Source organism: Tetrahymena thermophila, assembly GCF_000189635.1.
Source record: "Tetrahymena thermophila SB210 genomic scaffold scf_8254593, whole genome shotgun sequence".
NCBI lineage: Eukaryota > Ciliophora > Oligohymenophorea > Hymenostomatida > Tetrahymenidae > Tetrahymena > Tetrahymena thermophila.
In genome coordinates this window covers 326,079-348,945 of record NW_002476364.1, presented here as the reverse complement: position 1 = coordinate 348,945, position 22,867 = coordinate 326,079, and the positions used below count along the sequence as shown (strand labels likewise).

At 22.8% G+C, this 22,867-nt stretch overlaps 6 protein-coding genes across 6 annotated transcripts; all 6 read right to left on the bottom strand. All coding sequences in view use genetic code 6, as the record gives it.

Annotated features, from left to right (window-relative positions):
* Nucleotides 1–186: 186 nt before the first annotated feature.
* On the bottom strand, nt 187–3,699 carry TTHERM_00463400 (hypothetical protein). The gene is made up of 4 exons (XM_001018837.2): nt 3,143–3,699; nt 2,334–2,682; nt 1,845–2,274; nt 187–1,779 (listed from the first exon to the last, which is right to left on the bottom strand). The coding sequence occupies exons 1-4, from the start codon at nt 3,673–3,675 to the stop codon at nt 410–412; spliced, it is 2,682 nt and encodes an 893-aa protein (XP_001018837.2). The 5' UTR covers nt 3,676–3,699; the 3' UTR covers nt 187–409.
* Nucleotides 3,700–5,394: 1,695 nt separating this feature from the next.
* On the bottom strand, nt 5,395–6,289 carry TTHERM_00463380 (hypothetical protein; the record flags this gene model as incomplete). The annotated part of the gene is made up of 2 exons (XM_001018835.2): nt 6,075–6,289; nt 5,395–5,986 (listed from the first exon to the last, which is right to left on the bottom strand). Exons 1-2 carry the CDS (start codon nt 6,119–6,121, stop codon nt 5,395–5,397), a joined length of 639 nt encoding a protein of 212 aa, XP_001018835.2. The 5' UTR covers nt 6,122–6,289.
* A 1,096-nt stretch (nt 6,290–7,385) lies between these two features.
* TTHERM_00463370 (3'-5' exonuclease) lies at nt 7,386–9,757 on the bottom strand (the record flags this gene model as incomplete). The annotated part of the gene is made up of 5 exons (XM_001018834.3): nt 7,386–7,883; nt 7,937–9,043; nt 9,215–9,295; nt 9,354–9,646; nt 9,730–9,757. 5 exons carry the CDS (start codon nt 9,755–9,757, stop codon nt 7,386–7,388), a joined length of 2,007 nt encoding a protein of 668 aa, XP_001018834.3.
* A 941-nt stretch (nt 9,758–10,698) lies between these two features.
* TTHERM_00463360 (Ibr domain protein) lies at nt 10,699–12,969 on the bottom strand (the record flags this gene model as incomplete). The annotated part of the gene is made up of 6 exons (XM_001018833.2): nt 10,699–11,057; nt 11,130–11,240; nt 11,297–11,398; nt 11,446–11,565; nt 11,649–11,857; nt 12,116–12,969. The coding sequence occupies 6 exons, from the start codon at nt 12,967–12,969 to the stop codon at nt 10,699–10,701; spliced, it is 1,755 nt and encodes a 584-aa protein (XP_001018833.2).
* A 1,103-nt stretch (nt 12,970–14,072) lies between these two features.
* Nucleotides 14,073–16,117, bottom strand: TTHERM_00463350 (Ibr domain protein; the record flags this gene model as incomplete). The annotated part of the gene is made up of 3 exons (XM_001018832.2): nt 14,073–14,494; nt 14,559–14,717; nt 15,148–16,117. The coding sequence occupies 3 exons, from the start codon at nt 16,115–16,117 to the stop codon at nt 14,073–14,075; spliced, it is 1,551 nt and encodes a 516-aa protein (XP_001018832.2).
* A 1,996-nt stretch (nt 16,118–18,113) lies between these two features.
* TTHERM_00463330 (Ibr domain protein) lies at nt 18,114–21,246 on the bottom strand (the record flags this gene model as incomplete). Its single annotated transcript, XM_001018830.2, has 6 exons — nt 18,114–18,487; nt 18,569–18,676; nt 18,999–19,100; nt 19,166–19,282; nt 19,450–20,485; nt 20,842–21,246. The coding sequence occupies 6 exons, from the start codon at nt 21,244–21,246 to the stop codon at nt 18,114–18,116; spliced, it is 2,142 nt and encodes a 713-aa protein (XP_001018830.2).
* Nucleotides 21,247–22,867: the final 1,621 nt, after the last annotated feature.

The window sequence follows — 22,867 nt, the reverse complement described above, 5'->3', positions numbered from 1 at the left end:
TAAATGAATTAAAAACATTTTATTAGAATGTTTACAATTTAAATAAGTTTTATAACCAATTAACCTAACCATAATCTATATTTAAAAAATTTTTCCAACTCCAAAAGATTATTTTTATTGTCAAACAATTAGTTTTTTATTTATTTAGGTAATGAATAATTAAATAATTTCATTGTTAAAGATATTAAAATTTACAATATATAATTATGAGAATGAGCTAAATATAAATTAAATATATTTTTTTTACAAAAATAAGAATAAATTTTTCTTTTTTTGTATAGGAAAATCGTTAAAAGTATTTATTTATTTATCATTATTTTATTTAAAGTATTTTAAAATAAATTTTTGTATTGTTAGAGTTAATTAATTAAATTAAAATAGTTTTAAGCTGCTAATTATTTAGTTACCTTCATCTTAAACGAGGTATAAAATCATTAATTTCGAAATCGGATTTGTCTATCTAAAATGTTAAATTACAAGCATTTAAATCTTTTTCTTCATCATCATTTTCTATTTAAATAGTACGCGATGAATGATCAAATTTATTTGAGCTATTAAATCCTTACTTATCATCTCTACTTTTAATATGGCAATCATAAATAGAATTTTAACTAGATTCTAAATAATTTCCTTTATTGCTCCTATCGCCTCTAAGCGTTTCAGTATATAAATTGTATGAGCCATTTAACTAGCTTATAGACCTTTAAGAATCTTGAAGATAGTTGTTTTTTTAAGATTTGTTTCTTGAGTGTTATCGAGAATGGTGTCTCTTATCACTTATATCAACTTCCTCAACTGTTGATTATCTTAATGTTGTAAAAGAAGATGTAAATTTCTTAGGAATAAACGGCATAGCATCTTTTGAATGTTTTAAAGTTGAATTATTTTAAAGTTATTTCTTGCTTCCGAAGCTAGAAGTATCGTTAGAAAGAGTAATGTAACCATTCTAAGATTATGTTTAAGTATTTAATCTTGCTAGAGTTATTTCTTTAGATTTTTTAAACTCGTCTATAAAATGATTGTTAATTTATCTTTTTTTCTAATTAGAACTTTTAATAGATTCATTTTCATAATCAATTGCTTTAACTGATTGAGAATCTTATTATTCTAGATTCTTGCTTTTAGTTGCTTGATGATTATATTATTGTTAATCTAAATTTTCTACATTATCTACTTTCTCATCGTCATCTTCTTCCTCTTCATTTTATGTTACTGTGCATAACTTTTGGATAGCTTTTTCTGATGAGCCTTATTCTTATTTATTGTCAATTTTAGTTGTTCCTTCATCTTGTATACTTGATGTTGAAGAAGATTGCTATTTTTCCTCCCCTTCTTCTTAATCTTGGCTATCATCTTCAGAATTGCATTTCTAATCTTTCAAAGTTAAAAAAGCCTGAAGTTAATTTTTAACTTCTTTCGATATCAACTTTGAACCTCTAGGTATACCAACAATTGATTCCATTTAGTTAAAATTTTTTAAATCATAAAATGTTTTGTTTTATCTTTTATTTTTTCTTTAAAAGTGTTCAGCTTTGAAGGTTTATTTAGCTTTTAATTCTAGATTTTATTATTTTGAGATCATATCTTCATCGAAATCTTAAATTTAAAAAATTCTTTTGAAACGAGCTAAATCTCCATATATAGCAAATTCTATCTCACAAAAGCCACTAGGAGAAACCTAAGCTTTTAACTCAAATGGTCCTATGCATCTAATAATTTCTTACAAAACAATTTATTCGATTTAATTGACATAAGGGCTATCAGTTCCATCTAGGTGATCTTTATTTAATTAATTAATTTATAATTGACTAAATGAAATAAAAAATCATTTTAAAATTAATTACCTAAAATACCCTCTAAATTATTATCTTCTTCTTTGTAAAAAGCAAATCGCACAAAGATGACTTGTATGTCATCTAAATAGCTCTCGTAAATATTAATAGAAATAGCACTAATTGTTATTTTTAAGCAGTTAGTAATTAATGATATTAATACTTGTTTGATTCTCTTCTAATCATTACAAATCGATGTGTCGTTATCCAACTCACAAACAATATCTATATTATGAAAAATATCAATCAAATACTTGAGTGTATCCACAAAATTGAAATCCTCAACTTTGAACAACCCCATAGTTTGTCGATGGGAGATTCCATTAAATTACCTTCTAATCTTCAAAAATAAAAAATAATCATAGACTGCGTAGCATTTATTAACCAAAATCAAGCTATTTCTAAAAATCTCCTCAAAATTAGCTTTTACCACAAGCCAGCCCTTTAAAAAAAAAAAAATAAACGTAATATTTCAATTTCATTTTAATAAAATTCAAATACTTAATTAAAATAGTTTAGGTTATTTATTAAAGTTGTCCTATAATTTTCGAGCATGTTAGCAATAAATTAATCGCTTTTTTGTTTTTCTTCTTTATAAAATTCAATATCCTCCCTAAGTGATTCGTCTTCTATAGATATTACTAAGAGAGGCTTGGTATTTTACACACTATAATAAGCTACTTTGATTTTTATTTTTTTCTTCTTGTTAGGATCGATATCTTGATCAGTTTCTCCAAAAAAATAATAACCTTCCATTTCGTCAAGTTGGGCTAGTTCCATTGCTTCTTAGTCAAGTTAAGTCAGTCTTTTTACTTCCAACTTTGACTTTATTTTTGTATTTAGTTTTTTCCTATTAAAATTTAAAATTTACTTAAATTTTCTTCAATCAATTGTAAATAATTCATCAAAAAATATTATTTTTTCGAATTTAATAAAAAAAGAGTTATTCATTTCATGTTATGAATAAGATTAAGATGATTAATTATTAAATTAAATTATTTTTGTTTGGAATATTCCTAGAAAATAATTTGTTGTTGTTTTTATTTATCTAAAAAATAGAATTGTTTTATTATTATCAAGAATAAACTGAGTTGTGCAAAATCTAAAAAACTGAGTTTATTTTTTATGAATAACAGAAAAGATAATTAGAGCCAATAGCAAAGAATATTTTTATTGGAGTGGATGAGTTTTTAAAAACCTTTAAGAAAAGTGACTCAGGTTGTTAGCAAAGATAAATAAACTTAGATAGAAAAATAAAGAAGATTGACAAAAAAGTAAGTTTGTTTATATTTAGAAAAATAATAATTTACTCTTGGAAAGTTTCTTATTATTTAAATGTAAATTGCTTTCGGATATCTTAGGAAGCGACTTTTATTCTGTTAGAGGCATTTTTCATTATTTTTTTTTCATTCTTTTTGATGAAATCGTCAACCATTATAAATCGATGGGTGAGGTATTTTTTTAGGTTTTCTTGTTCTTGGAATTATTTGAATTTGATTTTGGAAGTGTCGATATTTAAAACTACTCTTTCTAAAAATTTATTATATTTATCTTCATCTTCTTCTTGCTGCTTAATATAAGACTAAGCAGCAGTACTACAGTCGAACAAATTTAATCTCATAGTCCTGTAGTCAAACTCACTGACAATTATTTTAAGAGGAATGATTTATTGAATGATTTCTCTCCATTCTTTTTCTTTTTACTTCTTATAATATTATCTCCGATGTGTAAACTGAAATAGGTAATCAAGTGAAGATTATGCACAAAACAAATAAAAAAGTATCCAGACATATTTGTAATCTAGAAACTACCATATAATTACTACACTGAGAAATGTAGACATAGTGTTTATGAAAAAACTATATGATCTACTTATCTACACGTTAAAGAATAATTACTATATTGTTAATAAAAATTATGTTTTATTCCAGTCAACTAACTTATAAAATTAAATTTAGAAGTTTACTAATAAGTAAGTAGAATTTTTGCGTGCTTACTCTAGAAATAATTTAAAAAATGAAATAAATAATTTATTTATTTATTAATTTACTTGATAAAAAAAGAAGCTAAGCCAACTGTTGCAGCTCTCTGTAGAAGTTTAAGAAGTTATTTATCTAAGAGATTCACATATTATAAAGGAATTAATTACATTTGATAAAAAAAAAGCTATTTATTAAAACTTCTGAGTGTAATACAGAGTGCCTAAGAAGACACAATTTGTGAGGATTATTATAAAAAATAAGAAATTGAATTAGTAGTAGCTGCTAGTTAAAATGATGAAGGATACATTCCAGAAGAACAAAATAACGATTAAAGTGATTTGCTGTTTTGAATAAAATTTAAGTTATTATTTTTCGTATCATTAAAATAAAGCAATTGATTTCATTACCTTTTAATTCTACTTATTTCTGAATGCTTATTCTAACTGGTTTTATTTAAATTTCATTAAAAAATAATTTATTTATCCTTCCTTTTTCTTCTTTTTCTTATCATTTTTGTCTTTCCTGAGTTTAAATTGTTTTATTTTTTTGAAAAACTAGTTTTTCAAATTATTTATTTTGTTCATTTTCACCTCCCACCTTCTAACAAAAATAAAAATTTCCTTCTTTCTTTGATTATTAAAATAATATATGTATTTATATATACTTAAAAGATTAAACAAAATAACAATATTGATTTCTACTACTGAATAATCAATTAAAAAAAAACAAGAAAACAAAACCAAAATAAATAAGTTAGTTCTTTTTTACATTTTATATATATTCTTAACTTATTTTTTTCCCATATTTTAAATCAAAAAACTTTGAACAACAATGCCTCTTCAAAAATTATTTTAGAAAATTCAAGATAAATAAATAATAAAACCTAAAATTAGTAAAAATAATTATTTTTATCAAATAAATATATTTTTTGTTTTTTTGATTCATTTTTTTTAATGAATTAATTGATTGTTATGAATGATAATTTATTTCTTTTATTTTATACAAAGAAATTTAAAATTATTTACTTACGAAATTATTTCTGATTATAAAATTTTCTTGAATGAATAAAACATCATTCATTCTATCTATCTATTTATAAGTGATAGATACTTTTGTTATTTAATTATTTATATCGTATAATGCTAATTAAAGAAGTGTTAATATATTATATTATATATTATTATATTAATAATATTTATTGAAGAAAAATATTTATTTTTTATTCTCTTGATTTAATTTTAGTGCATGAGTTGATTGCTGATTTAATTTATATGAATGAAAATTTATTTTTTTTACTATATACAAAGTGATATAAAGTTATTTATTTATTTACTTACTAAATTATTTCTGATAATAAAATATTCTATAATGAATAAGGCACCATTCTATCTATCTATCTTTTTTATCTATATATTTATGAATATATATATTTGCTATTTATCTCTTTCTATGTATGATATATTGCTAACTGATCAAGTGTTTGTATATTATATATTTGCTTTATTTATTTAATTAGATATTCATTCATTCTTCTTTGATAAAAGATAGCTAAATAAAGAATAAATAAATAAATCATTCAATCAATCAAATTCAATTTTTTAATTTTATGAAAGGAGCTATTATTTTTAGAATAAAATGTTGTATTGTTATTCTTCATGTCTCAGTGTTAATATTTTTTATTATAGCAAAATTTCCAAACTCTTAATTTGGTTTTCAAACTCCTTTTGATTTTTTTGCAATTCTAACTCAGTTTTCTTTAAGGCAGTGTTTTTAACTATTGTTTTATTCTCATCAATTACAACATCTTACCAACTTCTCATTATTTTTGTTAGTGTCCTTCTGTTATAAAATACATCTGCTTACTCTTCCATCTAACGCAGATATTCTTCATTCTTCTGGTGGCTTTTCCAGCACCAAAATGTTCTTTTTAGTAAATTCTTTCCATAAATATGCTCACAAATGTTATACATGACTCTTGATTTCTTTCTCTTTTAACCTTTAAGCACACAAAACATTTTAAAAAGACTTTCCAAACTAGCTATTTTTTCTTCCCATTCGTTTCTTTAGTTATCAGACATTTATTACGAATTGCACTCCTTTTACTACTCGAATTTCATACCTTCTTCTCTAAATGCTTTTAAACTTTTTTCAATGAACTCTTCGAAGTTTTTGCTATTAATTTAAATAAAATTTGCTTAATCACTGAATAAGAATACATAAGAGCATAAAGAAAATAAACAAACAAAATAATGAGCTCTACTTTTCATCCTTCTCATAAGCCTATATTGTTCTCTAAACTAAACTCATTTTCTCCTCCAAGTCAAATATTTTTGGTTTATTTTATTATCTCTCGATCAATCTATCTATCTAACTAACTATTTATTGTTTGTTTATTGATAATGATTCTATGTTTACAAAATATTAATCAAACTCTAAATTTTGTATTTTTTGAATTTGTGATTTGATTTTATTTAAAAACAAAAAAAAGATTATTAATTTATTTACAAAATATAATTTAAAGATATTTTAAATAAATTTCTTATTTTTAAAAGATTTTTAAACAAACAAGTTTTTAGTTAGGCGTTGTCTTTTTGTTCATGATAAATAAAACTTTAAGTAAATTACTTGACAACCTTTCTTTTTACATAAAGATAAATAAATATATATATTTATATATATATTAAAATTATGACCAAAAAGATGATTTTATTCTAATTTATAAATCTAAATAATTCTAATAATAAAATATTTCCATTATTATTTTAAAAGGAAAAATAAATTTCTTCCTATATTTCATATTAATTGCAATTTAGTTATTAGTTATTTTTTATATTTTTATTATAAACCCTTTGTGATTAGCATTCAATATTTATAAAACATTTTTATCAGTAAAATTATATTCATTTTTTATATTCTATAGTGATTTGATTATAATTTACATCAGAACAATTACTTAATTTTTCATTTTAGATAGCTTGATACTTTAAACTCAATTAATTACTTTTATTAATATTTTATATAAACTTGTAGATTAAACATTAAAGATAAAATAAAATAAATGTACTGTTTTACGAAATTTATTTAGTTGCAAGTATATCTTATAACTTTTCGTCATTTATAATTAAATAAATTCTCGTTTAAATCTTATACTAAAAAAATTAAAACTCCTAAAAATATTCAAATATTCCTATTATAAAAAGAATGGGATTGCTAAAAAGTATACATAGATGATATGTTTGTGAGTTGCTTATGAAAAATAAAGCAAATTAGTAGATTAAATAAATATTTTTAGTGTTACACTTTATTCTTTTAATCATTTAGTAGCATTTTATAAATATTTACATATAAAAACATAATGTTGGAATAAATTTTTAGTACTTTTTAATTAAAAATAATTTAAGATAATAATTTCATTTATTTATTTATTTAGCTTTATCTAATATATTATTTAATTAATTCTTATTTTAAAAGTTTTTGTATTCAAAAATGTTTTGATTATTAGTTAGTTGTTTGTTTTGTTTTGTTTTACAGCTGCTAGAGTAAAATTTTATAATTTAAATTCAAATCCAATTCAAGTCTTTTAGAAGCTTATCTATATTTAATTTTTCTTTTTCTTTTTGTTCCTTCTTTTAGAATTTAATGTAAAATAAATTATTAAATTAATAAAACAAATAAATAAAATGATTAAATTAAAAAAAAGAGTTTATTGAAATGTGTGTGTGTTTATTTATTTATTTACCTAAGCAGTTAATTGTGGTGACTTTTCTTCTTTCTTTCTCTTTTTATCTTTATTTTTCTTTCTTTTACGATTAGCTAATTCAAAGATATCTGTAATATTGTTTGGAAGGTTTTCTTTAGAGTTTTTTATGTAGTATTATTTTGATTATAACTTATTTAATAGGTTCATTTAGAAAGTGTCTTCCTTTTATTACTGCTCTTCTTCAGTATCATTTGTGTCCTCCATGTTATTTATTCTACTCAGTTCTCTCTAAACAGAATGCTAAAATTTAACTTAGGATTGTTTAGAGTTTCTCTCATTGATTACACATAATAAATCCTTCATGATATTCTTTTAATAAAAAAACTTTTTCAATCTTAAACTTATTCAAATAAATTTTTTACATCATGTTAAGGCGAATCAACTCCATTTTATGGGGAATATTTTAGTATCGAAGGTGATAAACTTTATCTGCTTATCAATTTTTTGTAATTTTTTTCTGGTGTTCCTTCATGGTTCGGATTTTTTACCACCCAGTTAACTGCTTTTAATAAAGAAGTTGGACTAAGAGGAGGGGATTCTTAGTTTTATTGCTGCGAATTCTCTTTTTGCAATTAAGGAGTTTAGTTAGTGCTTCCTTGGATAGATTGCATTTTTTTGGGAGTTGGTGATTGCATTTGCTAAGTTTGCTATATTTAATAGGTTTATTGTTGTTATTATTTTGTATCATGTTTAAATCTATTCTTTTCTTTGTAATTTTGATAGCTTCTCTCATCAAAAAAAGAGTAAAATGTTTCATAGTGCTAGAGGTTTATTTCTTGCTGATATTTTACTAATTCATCTAACACTTATTATGAAGAAGTTGGATACACTGAAATAAATTTCTCAATTATGCATGCAGGGAAGATATATTCAACACTTTCATCTTCTAATTTGGCTCTCTGTATTCTCCACTTCAAAATTTTTCTCAAAAAATATTGTTATTGTTCGTTGTAATTTCTATCAATACAGAACATTTCAAAGTGTTTCTCAATTAAGTTCTCTTAAAGGAGATTTTCTAGTTGCTTTAAGCTCAAACAAGAAGCCAATTAACTCTTGTTAAATAGCTCTTCAAGTTTACTTTTTTCAATAGAAAGGATATTATTTGTTAGGATAGATAGTATCCTCAAAGGAAAGTAACTAAAAGCTCTTAAATAATTAATTTCATTTAAGCTAAGAGGTCTTTTACGATAATCAAAGTTTTGCAGTATTTTTTGAAAAGGATAATTCAACAGTGTCCCACACAAATAAGAAATTATTGAAGGCAAATTTAATTCTTTTAAATAAAGACTTAAATCAATGCTATTAACGATATTTAAGATTCCAAAATCTCTGTAAAGCCAATTTATTTTTTCTTGTAAATCCAAAGTTATTTTAACAATCTACTTATCCAAAAAGATTTCCTTTAATCTATGTATTTCATTTCTCAAACTTAAGCAATCTATGATATAATCTTGATCAATTGTACTAATCTTTAATGATAAAAATGAATATTAAAATCAAGTATTTGTTTGTATTGTAGATCTATCTATCAAGATATCAAATGTATTTTAAACAAAAATATATCATCCTAAGTAAATATTTTATTAGGAATCTTATAAAAAATGTTCAAATTTATGATTAATTGGCAACAATTTAAGTACTTCTAGAAAGCAAACAAAACCATAGAAACTTCTGTAAGTATTGAAATGCACATCCCAGCATATGACTCCAGCATTTCTCAACTTTTCAAATTATTTTAAATCTGTAAATAAAAACCATTTTTTTAATAAAAGATTTTACGAGCTCTAACATTCTGTTAAATTCTTAGTCTGTTTTAATGTACAATGATTTGGATTGGTCTTTATCGAAGTCAAAAGTAAAACATGCTTGTATGTTTCTTAGATTTTAAAAGAATCTTATTTCGTTGTAAGGAATGATATTGTTTTATATTGCTTTAATTTTTTCAACAAGCTAGCCTTGCGATTGGTTCTACAACTAAGTATTGTTACTGACAGTAAAATAGCTATCGTTAAATAACAGCTGAGGCTTTGAAATATTTTCAAAAGCCAAATTTAAATTCTCGTTCATAAAATCTGCCATATTATAAAATTGATGAAGTTATTTATGTTTAAGACTATTTGTTAAATTGAATGGAAAAATCAAACTGCTATCTTACATTTATTGCTGTCAAATGGATTTTTCATGGATGTTTATTTAATAGAAAATAAAATAATTTAAAATTATTAATCGTAATCAAGCCTTTTAAATATTATAATAAATTCTAATTATCTCTTTAACAAATTGTGTTAGAATGAAAAATTCTATCAAGTTGTTTTATTGAATAAATCTTTTCTTCAGAATATTATTTATTAATAGCCAAATACAAATTGAGTGTCTCTAAATTAATTTGCAAGATATTTTAAGAAAAATTAAAAAAAATTAAACACAGCAAAAATATTGAAATATTAATTTAAAACTATCAAATAATTAACGTTAATTATTTGACTAACTACCTAAAAAAAAAATCAAAAAGTATCAATCATAAATGTTCCTATACAAAGCACAAATAAATAAATTAAAGTCTTTTTATAAAATTTAGAAAAAATAAGTTCCTTATAATTAAAATTACTAATAAAAAAAAGGTGGTTTGAGTCATACATAACACATTTAACACATGAACCTTTAAAGCGAGCGAATAAGCATTAATATTTAATTAGAAATTTTCCCTGTTTATTAAAATTGTTAAGAAACAAAAGAAAGAAACAAATACATATATATATATATATGATACATATAATTTACAAGTGAATAATAATAAATATAAATATATAATTTAATTTTAAAGATTATAATCTACTTTCAAAAAGTAAATTTTCTATTAAATAAATAAATGAATATATAAATTTAGGAGCAAAATAGGTATGCAACTAGGTAGGAAGGTAGGTAGATAGGTAGGTAATTAAATTAATAGGTAGATAGGCGATATTAAATTATATTTTGGAGCTAATTAAGAATTGTTTTTAATTTTTGAGTTTTTTTACTTTTTTAATATGTTATTTTTTTAAACACCATGAATTGATTTATTACTTATGTTAGTTATGAAAGAGGAAAAATAAAATATTTTGAGATTTGACATTTTTTGCCTTCATTTATAACCTATTGATTCAAGATATGCCTCAGATATCTAATAAAACTTTCTTAAAGCCATTAGAGTGCCTGGGAATATACATAAAATAAGCCAAATAAAGTAACCTACTATTCCAATTGCTAGCAAAATTACACCTATTAAAAATTATTCAAACATTGAACGCTTTTCGAAAGTCTTGTAATTATAATATAAGAATACTCCGCCTGGTACAAATATAGGCAAAATAATCAGACTTACAGCATAACCACATAGCATAACTAAGCTCATAAGCAAAATCACAAAAAATCTAAACAGACCTTTACGGAAATACTTAAATTTATTCATGAACGTAGGCTACTCAATTGCTTCTAGCATATCTAATAAATTTAAATATTTAGATTTGTTTATTTATTTATAAATAAATAAATAAGAAATGAAGAATAAATTACTAGGACAACCGCAACAAAAATTCCAAAATCGATAATGATATTTGCTATATTTCTTATTGCAAAGCCAACAAAAGTCGAAATTACAAGTTGGACATCTGACTGCATTTTCAACTTTTAATTATTAAATATTTATTTTATAAAACTCTAAAAATTATATTTATTTTTACCTTATATTTTCATTATACTATTTTTACAGGAAGGACAATCTCCTTTCCTTATTGCGTGTATCAAAGCCTGTAGTTTTTTTTCCATATTCTGCTCGCATGTCACTGATGTTAAATAAATAGTTAAATAGTTTAGATTGTTTAATTCTTACTTCCTTTATGAGCTGGCATGTAGCAATCATAGCATACTTTTGAATTGCAATATTAGCAAGCTTCTATCTAAGTTCCTGGACTAAATTTTACATAACTATCACAATTTCCTTTCTAGCAATCTTAATAAAAAAAATAAATTTTAAAACTGATTTAAAATAAAAATTATAATGAATAAATGTTCATTTAGTAAAAAAGAGCATACATCTAATTTGTTTGTCGTTATTTATGAGGGAGAGCTTCTTTATTTTTAAATATTACTGAAAAGAACTTTTCGATATTATTTTTTAAATTTCTTTATCATTGAGAACACTCTTGCAATTGGCTTGAGGACAGTAAATATGTGTGCATTTCCCATCTTAAATTCTAAAAGAGATATATTTTTCTAAGCAAGAAATACAAAAAGAATGAGTGCTATTTTAATAATAATAATAATAATGAGAACAAGAATTTGCAATGCAATAAATAATAATGAATTTGTGCCGAAAATCATTTAAAAAAAAGTAAGTTATTTAAGAAAATATTTGAGTGAATTTTATTAATAAAAATAAAATCTATGTAATAATCTATTTATTTATTTTTATATTTACTTGTTAATTATTTCTTTTTAAATTAATTAGCTAAATGCATTTAAAAATTCTTAATTAAGGTGTAAAATTTTTGTCAAGTTACCAAAAAGAAGATAGTTATATTGTTTGAGTGCCTAGTTTATCTTAGCAGCATATATTACAATTGACTATTTGATTCTACTTTATCAACCCTGTTTTAGGGGTGCAATCGACTAGCTCCTAACTGATAGCCATGTTTATGTTTGCGAGTCCTTGAAATATTAATGGATTTGGTTTTTGTGTTTATTTTTTCTTTGGAGACTTGATACTTCTTCTCATATTTTTCTCCTTTTAATCTTCACTAAGGAGATAGTCTAGTAGGTTTTCCATTAATTACTCTCTTGATGAAGTGTTTATAGGAAGCTATTTGTCAATATAATCTTCAGCTCTTTGAAGATTTAACTACATTTCAAGAATCTTTATTTTCAAAAATAGTACTTTCTTCTCTTTATTGTCTAATGAGGGATCAAATCTTTAATAGCTTATATTTTAGTCTTTTACATTAATCTCTTGAACTGCTTTTTCTGTACGATTTTTGAACTAATTCATATATGGTGCTGCTTTTTGTAAAGATATTTATCTTTCCCTATCCTTAAGATAATCACTATTATTTGGTGATGGTCTGTATTATTCTGAATGTTGTCTTGTGAGTGTATATTGCTTGTTCATAGGACTTGGGTTTGCTGAAAAATCTTATTTTTGCGAATTTTATTTCTTGATACCTTCTGCAATTATCTACTACTCAAAGATCTTCATTTTTGTCTCTAAGTCTGTAAAATTATTAAACTGATTTTTAGGATTAGAGTTTTTAGTAGCCTGAGTTTTCACATTCAGAGCATTGCGCTCATCTGGTATATCTATGACGATCTCGCTATTGTTATTGCCATCATTATTGTTATTGTTAACTTTGTAGCTCATTTGAATAAATTAAACCTAAATAAATAAATCAATCAATCAATTTCTAAATAAACTTAATTTGGAGATTGCTTTCTTTATTATTTATTTTTAAGGTTGTAGGTATAAAATCTATTTATATATTTTTTGTTAAACCAATTCATACAAAACAAACAAAAAAACAATCAATCAATCAGTCAGTCAGAAAAATCATATACTTCGAACTTAACTCAAAAACATGTATAGCGATTTATTAATTAATCATATGTAAGGTTTGCTAAAATTCATTACTTTCTCAAAAAAAAAATAAAATTAACCAGTAGTTAAATCTGTTTATTCGATTCATACATAGTAATAAACATATATATTATTTTAAATTTAATACTCAGTCTTTTCAATTTTATATTTACTTAAAAGTAATTAAAATTTTCTCTATAGTAAAATAAACTTAGCTAAAATTTAGCATAAATTATTTCTATTTGTCATTTATTATTTTCTTCTTGGATATCCTTACTTGTAATTATAAAAATGAGTCAATTTCTTATAGAAATTTGTTGTTTTCAATATTCTATTTGCGATAAATACAATCATCATTTTAAAAAATCAAATTTATTAAATTTAAAATATCTTAATCAACTTATAATTTATTTGTGTAATATTTTCATAAGACAAACAAAGATATAAAATAAAGATATTCATAAGTTTTTTTGTTTATTGAAAACAACTAAAACTAATTTAAGGAATAAATCAATTACCATAAATAAATTGTTAGCATCTAAATGAGTGGTAATTTCTTCATCTATTTTATTCCTTTATAATTAATTATTAGATAATTTTCTTCTCAAAACATTTTCTTATTTCAAAATAAATCTAATAACTTACTCTTTACACAATTTTAAAGGCTAATAATTTTACAAGTATATTTTGAATTTCCTTCATTTTTTCTCTCTAAAAATGAAAGACGCACATAAACACATACATAGACAGACATAAATAAACAAATGATATAAGTTTTGTTAAATAAATTAAATTCATTATTGACATTTTTATTTTATAATTTGTATAAATTATTAATTGATTAATTTTAAAAAGAAAATCTTATTTCTTTTTATTTTGTATACATAAATTCACACCTTTTTTACTAAGTAAGTTTAGCTATTTTTATATTCTTTTTTTTATAATTTTAAAATCTTTTTAACTCGAGGTAAAAAGTAGATTTCGATGCCAATTGTTATTAGCATTAAATAGGTTAATGGAAAAGAAATTAAGCTGAGTATTGTCAAAAATGCGTATATTATTGATTTTAATACATTATTATATTACTCTCTTCTATTATTTTAAATTTAATAAAATAAAAACTATGGGTATATTAGGCTGAAAGGAATGCAAAAGACTAGGTATGCTAAATAAAATAAAATGTATAGAAATATCTTTGCAAGTGTACCAAATATTCTCAAAAAAAATTAATTAAATAGCCTCATTTTATTCTATCTTCTCTATTTTTTAATTTCTTCATAAATTATTTTATAATTTTCTTCACAAGATTTATCTTTTTAGAAAAAATGAACATTTTTTAAGTTATAAATTTAGCATTAAAAAATTAAATAATTTACCCAAATGAGCAGGATAATAACAAACTGTGCAAAATTTCATTTTGCATTAGTCACATTCATAAAATTATTCCAAACTTACATGTGTTTTGGTTATACCAAAGGTAAGAGCACTTTCTTATACAGCTTTTATATAGTTGTTGCATTTAGGATTTATACACCCTATTATAATTTTATAGTAAATCATTTTCAATTTATAATTACATAAATATTAATTAAAAATTTGTTAACACCTGCATAAACTAAATTAAAAACTTATTATTTATCAAAAATAGGTTAAATTCATTTTTATATTTTATGCATTAAAAAAAAAGATCTAAATTTTTCTTTCTCATTATAATCTGTTATTGTTTGATTTGAAATGCCTATTAATACACAGAATAAAAAAATTGAGTAAAAGTTTAAAAATAAAATAAAAATTAGATTAATTTTATTCGAATAGATAGTGTTTTTGAGCAATGAAGGTAGCATATCTAAAAAATATAAGAAAAGGGGGTTTAAAATAAGGCTTTGTGAGGACCCTTGTTTATTTTTATTATTGCAGGTAAATAAAATAATGTTAATTTAAATATTAATAATATAAATGAGTTACATCTTGTTCTTGGATTAGAATTTAAAATTTTAAGTTTCTTTATAGTCATGTATTTTCTAATGTAGTAACTGTCTTAGTTTAAAGCTAGAAATATTTCATGATCATAAAAATAAACACTGCAGTCTTCTTGTGGACATTTGATACAGAACACGTTTGAGTTTTTGATTTAGGTAATTAGATAGTTTTATGCACAATGGATACAAAATATATGAGTGCACTGCATAGAAATACGAAAAAATTATGAATAAAACCATTCTTCACAACAAATGTTGCACATAATCAGCTAATTTTCGTTAACATTTAGTCCTTTTAGTTTAATAATTTTATTACTTTCATTGATGTTAGAGCTCAAACCTAAAGGGATTTTCATAAAAGTAGCATGGTCATACTAATGGTCTGTTGATTTTTAGAATTAAGAAGGTACTTTTATTCTAATTTAGCTAGTAATTTAAGTATTATTTTAGTTTTACTTAAGAAGCTATTTATTTTTCTTTTATTACAATTCTTTCTCAGTTTTACTAGCAACTGTAGACTCTGTTTTGAAATAAATATTTAAAAATATCTACATTAGACTGCTTCCTGGATCTTCGCGACTCAGTTCAAATTGATTAAAAGATTATTAACATATTTAATTTATTTTTTTCTCATCTAAATTCATTTCGAAGGCCTTTAATTTTACAAATTCTAATATTTAATCTGTATTTTTATTTTGAAGCAAGTAATACGAAAACTCTTTTTACTTGAGCTCCTTTAGATCAGCACTAGGTCCATTGTATTATTAATTATACTAGTTCAAATGCTACCCCTTTATTAAATTATAAGTTTAAGGTAAGGAAGGAGGATTCCTCATCGATTTTATTTAATCAGCTTCAGATTTGATGAAAATTGAAATCTAAGGGTAATTAACAGGATACTTGCCATTTAAATTCTCATTTGAATTAATATCTCCCTCAACAGTTTATCTCAACATTTATGATAAAACGAATCAAAATAGTCTTTAAAAAGCTGAATTGTTCGTCTAAGTAAAATTATTATTATAAAGCTTTGAAAAAATTATTTAGAAGATTGTAAAAAGAGATACAATTTTTTTAATAAAGTTTTGAAATTAATTCAGTTTTTTGTGGATAATAATATCAATAATTATGGTAAGCAAATTCAAAATCATAATTGCGTTTTTTTTAACTACATAAAAATATCCATCCATTAAAAAATATAAAACTTTTTTATAAAATTAGGTATTCATTTTACACTTGTTAAAAAAATTAAAATTAATTTCTTTTAAAAAATTAAATAACTTAAAGAATTATTTATTTGCTCATTAATATTGTATTCTATTTATTTATTTGCTCATTAATATTATTAATATTGTATTGTATTGTATTGTATTGTATTGTATTTATTTATTTATTTATTTATTTATTACTAATGAATGATTGTTACTAGTTATCTGAAATTTTATTTAATTTTCTGAAAATCTTGCTTTTATCAAATCAAATTTCTATAAGAAGAATAATTTGTAAATTTTTAATATCTAATGGGTTTAAGTAATTCTTTGATAATGCTAATTAGATATAACCAAAGCGTGATTGTAATAAATATTATGTTAATTTGCAGATTTCCTAAATTCACATAAAAAATAAAGTATTAAGAAGTAATAAACTAAATAACATACTTTCATTTTCATTAAAAATTAAAGTATATGGATTGGAATTAATTAGATATTAATTACATAATGATGATTTATTTATTTATTTACCTACTAAGATATCTTCATTAAATAATAATTATAAATTCAGTATCTCTGAATAAGTGCTTAAATGTGTATGTAATATATATTTAATTTTTTGTAAATTAATTTTTTATAATTATAATAATGCTACAAAGTAATGCAAATATTTAATCAAATCCTGTAACCTTTTTTATTAATATCAAATTTTTTTTATATTTTAATGAATAAGTGATTTAAGCATTTTGTAAATTACAGAGTGATCATATTTTTGTTTTCTTTGAAAGTATTTAAAATAAACTGAAAATCTTTTCATACCAAAAGCAAATCTTTTGAAATGGAATAGTTAGTAGAGAGTAAAATATACATCACAAATTATTAATATATCAGGTATTCAAATAGATTTTCAGGTATAAAACTTCAAGGTTACTATTAATCTAACCTTTAATTAATAGCTATTATGAATATTAGTAATAAAATTTTTACAAATGTTGTTAAATTTGATTGAATAGGATTTTAAAAATAATTTCATACTAAATAAAATAGAAATAAATTATATTAATTAATATTTAAAGGAATTTATATATTAAGGAAAAGCAACATTAAGAAAGGGTTATTTTTATATAAGAAAAAAATTCTTTAATTACACATTTTTTCATGAGAATCTTTATTAAATTTATTTCTTTTTCTTTTGTTATTAGTCGCAAATCTAACCACTTTTATGAGTTATTAATGCATATTATAAATCACTAATATTGATTTTTAGTATTCAAATTACTCATAATTTATTTACCTTTGAAATAACGTGGTAAAATAATTAATTATTTATTCCCTTTCTCAAATTTTTATGGCTTATTTTATAAGAGTGTAAGTTAAGAATATATTTTGTTTTTTTTATTTTTGAAATTGAATGAGTCTAGTTTTGGACATATTTATTGCATTTTAAAAGCAAGGAATTTTAGTATGATTTTTAAATTAGATTCATTAATGATCTATCAAATATTGCTTATTTGCTGTATTCTTAGTCAAGATTTAATTTATTAATCGCTGTAATTAATCTGTAAGCTAAATAATTATGGTATTTATTGTGAAGTTAAGATGCTAATTTTTATTATTATCACTTTAATGGGTATTTTATTGTTTTATATATTATATATAGGAAGTCTCTATGTATCTAAAATAGGTTTTAGGATAAAGAAAGAAATGTTATAGGGATAAGCTACAAGTTCGATAGTAGGTATCAACGATACATATCTTCGTTGTAGATCAGGAAAAGAATATACATATATATTTCAGGTCCAAATATGCAAGTACCTGGTATGAAGCAAAGAAAGAGCCATAATGGATATAAAAAGACACCTAAAGCAAAAAGAACTAACCAAATAAAGCATTTGGACGTATCTGATAGTTAATCTATAGTTGATTTAAAATAATTGCAAGCGATCAGAATTGGCAGGATCAAAGCCATACCAAACATTGTAATGACATAAAGTACAAGTGCAGTTGAACCACCTAAAAGCACTAAAACCGCCAAGAAAATTAATCTCAAAATTGAACTTAAAAATAGACAGGTTTTGTCACATCCTTCAAGCGCTTCATCAGAAAACATTTAATCTTTATTTTTTATTAAAAAAAACAAATTTAGTCTTTATTTTTTTTCTAAAATGATATTTGTTGATTTATTTATTTATTTACCTGGACATCCTACAATGTTCCAAGACCTATAATGCCATTTCGAATACTGTTTTTTACAAAGCCAGCAGAACTCATAGGAGCATACCCAACATTTCATATGGTTGCAGCCTTTTGTTAAAAGAAAACTTAAAATCTTTAATAAAAGGGAAAATTAATTTTTTTCTTTGCGCTCATTTGATTAAAAAGTAATTTTATTCTATCTAAATCATCATTTTTAGAGTAAGATATAGAAGTACTTTATGAGGGTATTATTTAGTTAATTTTACTTTGCATAAAATTTAAATTTATTGGAAAATGGGAAAAATAAATAAATAAATAAATATCTTGTGAAAACTAACTAAATTTTAATAATTTTAGTGAAAGCATTGAATTTTTTCTTTTTCCTTTAATCAATCTAACGCATTATATTGAGTATAGATAAAATAAATACCATCAAATTTTTGTATCCTTCCTTTGCATTTTGGACATTGTTTAATTTATAATTTTTCTTTCATTCGGATTAAACTTTAGTTCATCGCATCTTCACAAGATCCTAATTAATTATATTATTCATAAAAATTTATTACTTAACAAATAAATAAATGATTGCTAAAATACCTTCATGCCATTTACTATTACAAAGGTAGCACATTTTTTCATTACATTTAGGACATTGTAAGCAAATTTTGTCTTTGTCTCCTCTTATGTAAGTATCGCAATCGACTGTAGGACACCCTAAATATTTATTTATTTATTTAGTCAATTAATTAAAATGTTAACAATCTAATTATAAGAAAAATGCTTATTCAATTCAGTGTAACATAAGATTTTTTGATATAATTTTTCGATTTAAAAAAGAGTTAGTTGTAAGCTCTAAAACAAATAAGTTAAAATGTCTTTACAACGTATGTTAGGATCTTAGTTGAGTACCATTATTTTCTTAAATCTCATATATTTCTCGAAAAGGTCAGGTGAAATTACTTTTTAAATCTACAGATCTTGTATTTTAGCTCCACAGGAGACTTAAGGACAAACAATATTTAAAACTTCTGAGCAATTAATTTTGTTAATAATATATGCTTATATACATTGCATACAGAAATTATGACTACATATAGTCAGCCTATAAAATTCAGAGCCTAAAAACTCTTAACAGCAGATTTAGCAAGTGTAAAGCTTGCCTTCATCTTTGTCCTGGACATTGTTTTCAATTTTGATATACTTTTGGCTATGAGTAATTGGCATATTAAAGATATAGCTTGTCTAAACAGTTTTTTTGCCTTGCTTGATGTTTTATTATCTTTCTCTCCCATCCTTCTAAAGTATATTATTGTTGCTAGGAATATTTTAATTTTTATTGTTAAACGAGTGCAAAATAGATGTATTTCCTTTTGGCTATGGCTTTAAATTCTGTTATTAAACAGTTTATTAAGGAGCAACTGGTGATTTATCAGATTAGTTTACTTAAGAAATAGTCTTTGAAGAAACAATTTTATGCACGAATTTGCTTTGGTTTATTTTGTCAATAACTCTCTTTCCTACTCTCTATTCTTCACAGTGATTAAGCATAGTTTCACAAACCATTTAAATAAGTTCTTCACGAGAATATTTTTCCATATCAATTTATTCTATCAATTGCTTAGCTATCACAGGATCAAATTAAAATTCTACCATTTTTTGAATAACATACATTTCTTTTTTTAAATTATTGTCTAGATATGGGTTGAATTAGCTATGCATCCATCCCTAGCTAGCTGAGTATATTTATTCGTCTTTAGAATTTGTATTGTTGCTCTTATTAGGATTACTATTTCCATTTTGTTAGATACTGTTTGTTATACTGTATTCGTTTTTTCTGATGGCAAATTTACTCAATACAATCTTAGGACCTTAGCTATCGTTCATTAATATATTTAACTTGGGTAGGCTATGGAATGACTATTCAATTAAAATAATAATTATTTGTAATTATTAAAATATATCTTGATATAGGAAAAAATGAATGATCGATCATTGAAATGGTTTTTGACTTAATAAAAATAATTGATAATTTTTAGTAATATCATATAAAACTATACTAGCAGGTGCTTCAGATTTTAATAAAATTGTTTAATTGTTACACTAAAACATGCACTTGTAAAATTAAAAACAATAGTAGAGCAATTAAAAATCAGTGCAATCAATTATTTATTTATTTCTTTCTTTCTCTATATTTATATATATTGAATCAATCAACACTCAATTTTATTAATCAATCAAGTCTTTAAAGTCAAAATTAATTTAATTTCAATTACATTTTTTTCTTATTTACATTCAATAGAATGATTTGCTACTGCTGTTTTTTCATTCTCTATTAGCTCTGGGACTGAAAAAGGATCATCTTAAGACTTTTGTCTGAAAACGGCGTTTGGCTTTGATTCTAAGTCATGGTTTTAGAAATCAATGGTCACGTGTTGCTGAGTGATTGGAGATATTTAACTGTTAATTTCAAGATGAGTTTAAGTTATATTATCCTCATTCCCTTGAGGAATGTTAATTGCTACTTAGATTAGTTTCTCTTGGAAGTTCCTTTTTTGCTGCTGTATCTTTTTTTCAACGATTGATTAGGGTATCAATCCCTAATTAGAATACATATCTTTCGGTCTTTCTTAAGGAATTGATCTTTCGTTGGAAGGATTGCCAGAGGACAATTAGGACATTTATGATTCAGCTTTTATACAAAATTAGACGAAGTTGATTTTATGTGAAAAACTTTTAAAAGTATTTAGGATTTTATCTCTCCCTTCTTGTGGATACTATTTATTTATCTGATTAAGTAGCAATAAATATTGTTTGGTCTTTTTTTTTGAAGTCTAAAAAAATAGTTTGCATACAATTTAATATAGAAAACTAACTATCTCACTAATTTTTAATTTAAGGGTTTATATTCGATAGATAGATAGTAGAGCAAAAATAATAATAATAATAATGTGCTAATTAGAACTGTAATTAATTACTTTACTACTTAATTAATTCAAATACTCAAATTTCATTTACATTACTAACACACATGTACCAAAAAGCTAAATGTTAATGGTTTTAAATTAATTTGCATTTTACTTTTTTAGTATTAATTAATTAATTCATCAGGTAGATATTTATTACCATAGTAGGCTTTCGAGTTGCCTTAAAATAAGTATTTAGCAAAAATAAATAATCCTAAAAACTCTAACCATCCAAACAAACAAACAAACAAAATCATTCATAATCACTTAAAAATAAGAAAAATAACAATCGAAATTTTGTAAATTTTGATTTTTAATTAAAATTCTCTACTTAATCTTTTACGAAATTAACAATATTGAATTAATTAAATTTAGTATTTAAGATAAGAAAATCCATAAAATTAAATTTGATATTAACTCCACTATTTTACTTTTTTTGGGTAGTTTTATATTGGTTCCTAATTTACATAATATTTGATTTTTCTTTCTGAAAAAGATTTGTTCTTAAATCATTTAAATGTTCTATTTCTTATTTTATTTGACCAACAAATGTTTCCATTTTTTTAAGTAATCAAATATCCCTATAAAAATATTATTTTTTCATAAACTTCTTAACTATTCTAGCAACTTACATACATATGAACCTCAAACCGAATTTTCTATAATTATTATCTTAAAAATTAAACATGTTTTATAATAAATAAATATCAATAAAATTTATTTCTCCTACTTACAAATAGATTTTGTAAGCTAAAATATTTAATAGTTTTTATCAAAAACAAATAAGTATGTTAAGCGATAAAAGCCTAATCAGAGACTTAAACAATTTATAGTAATATCAAATATAGTATAGTCCAAGAATACTTTTAAAAACTTCTCTTTATATTTATAAATTTTTAGACTATTTTTAGTTTTAAAAAATTTTATAAAAAAACAATAAATAAATGTCAAATTTTAGCAATTTATCAACTAAATCCTTCTCACTTTCTATATAACTTAGTTAGAATGTTTTTTAAAACAAACATTTTTAGTTAACTTTTAAATACTTTAACAGTATTTTTATTGTCTTACATAAATTATATATTTTACATTGTAAAACAAGTAAGTACTGTAATATTCTGAATTGGTTAAATTGGTTAGATAATATATTTATTTTTTTTAGTAATTTAACAAAGAATTTTCTAAAATTATTTCTTAAAAATGTTAATTTTAAAGTATTTAATCATAATTGAATATATCGAAAATATGCTATTGAGTAATTTTCTTTTTTTTCAATGAATCCTCATAGAGGTTACAGTTATTTCTGTAAAATTTTTAAAAGCTATAAGATGCTATA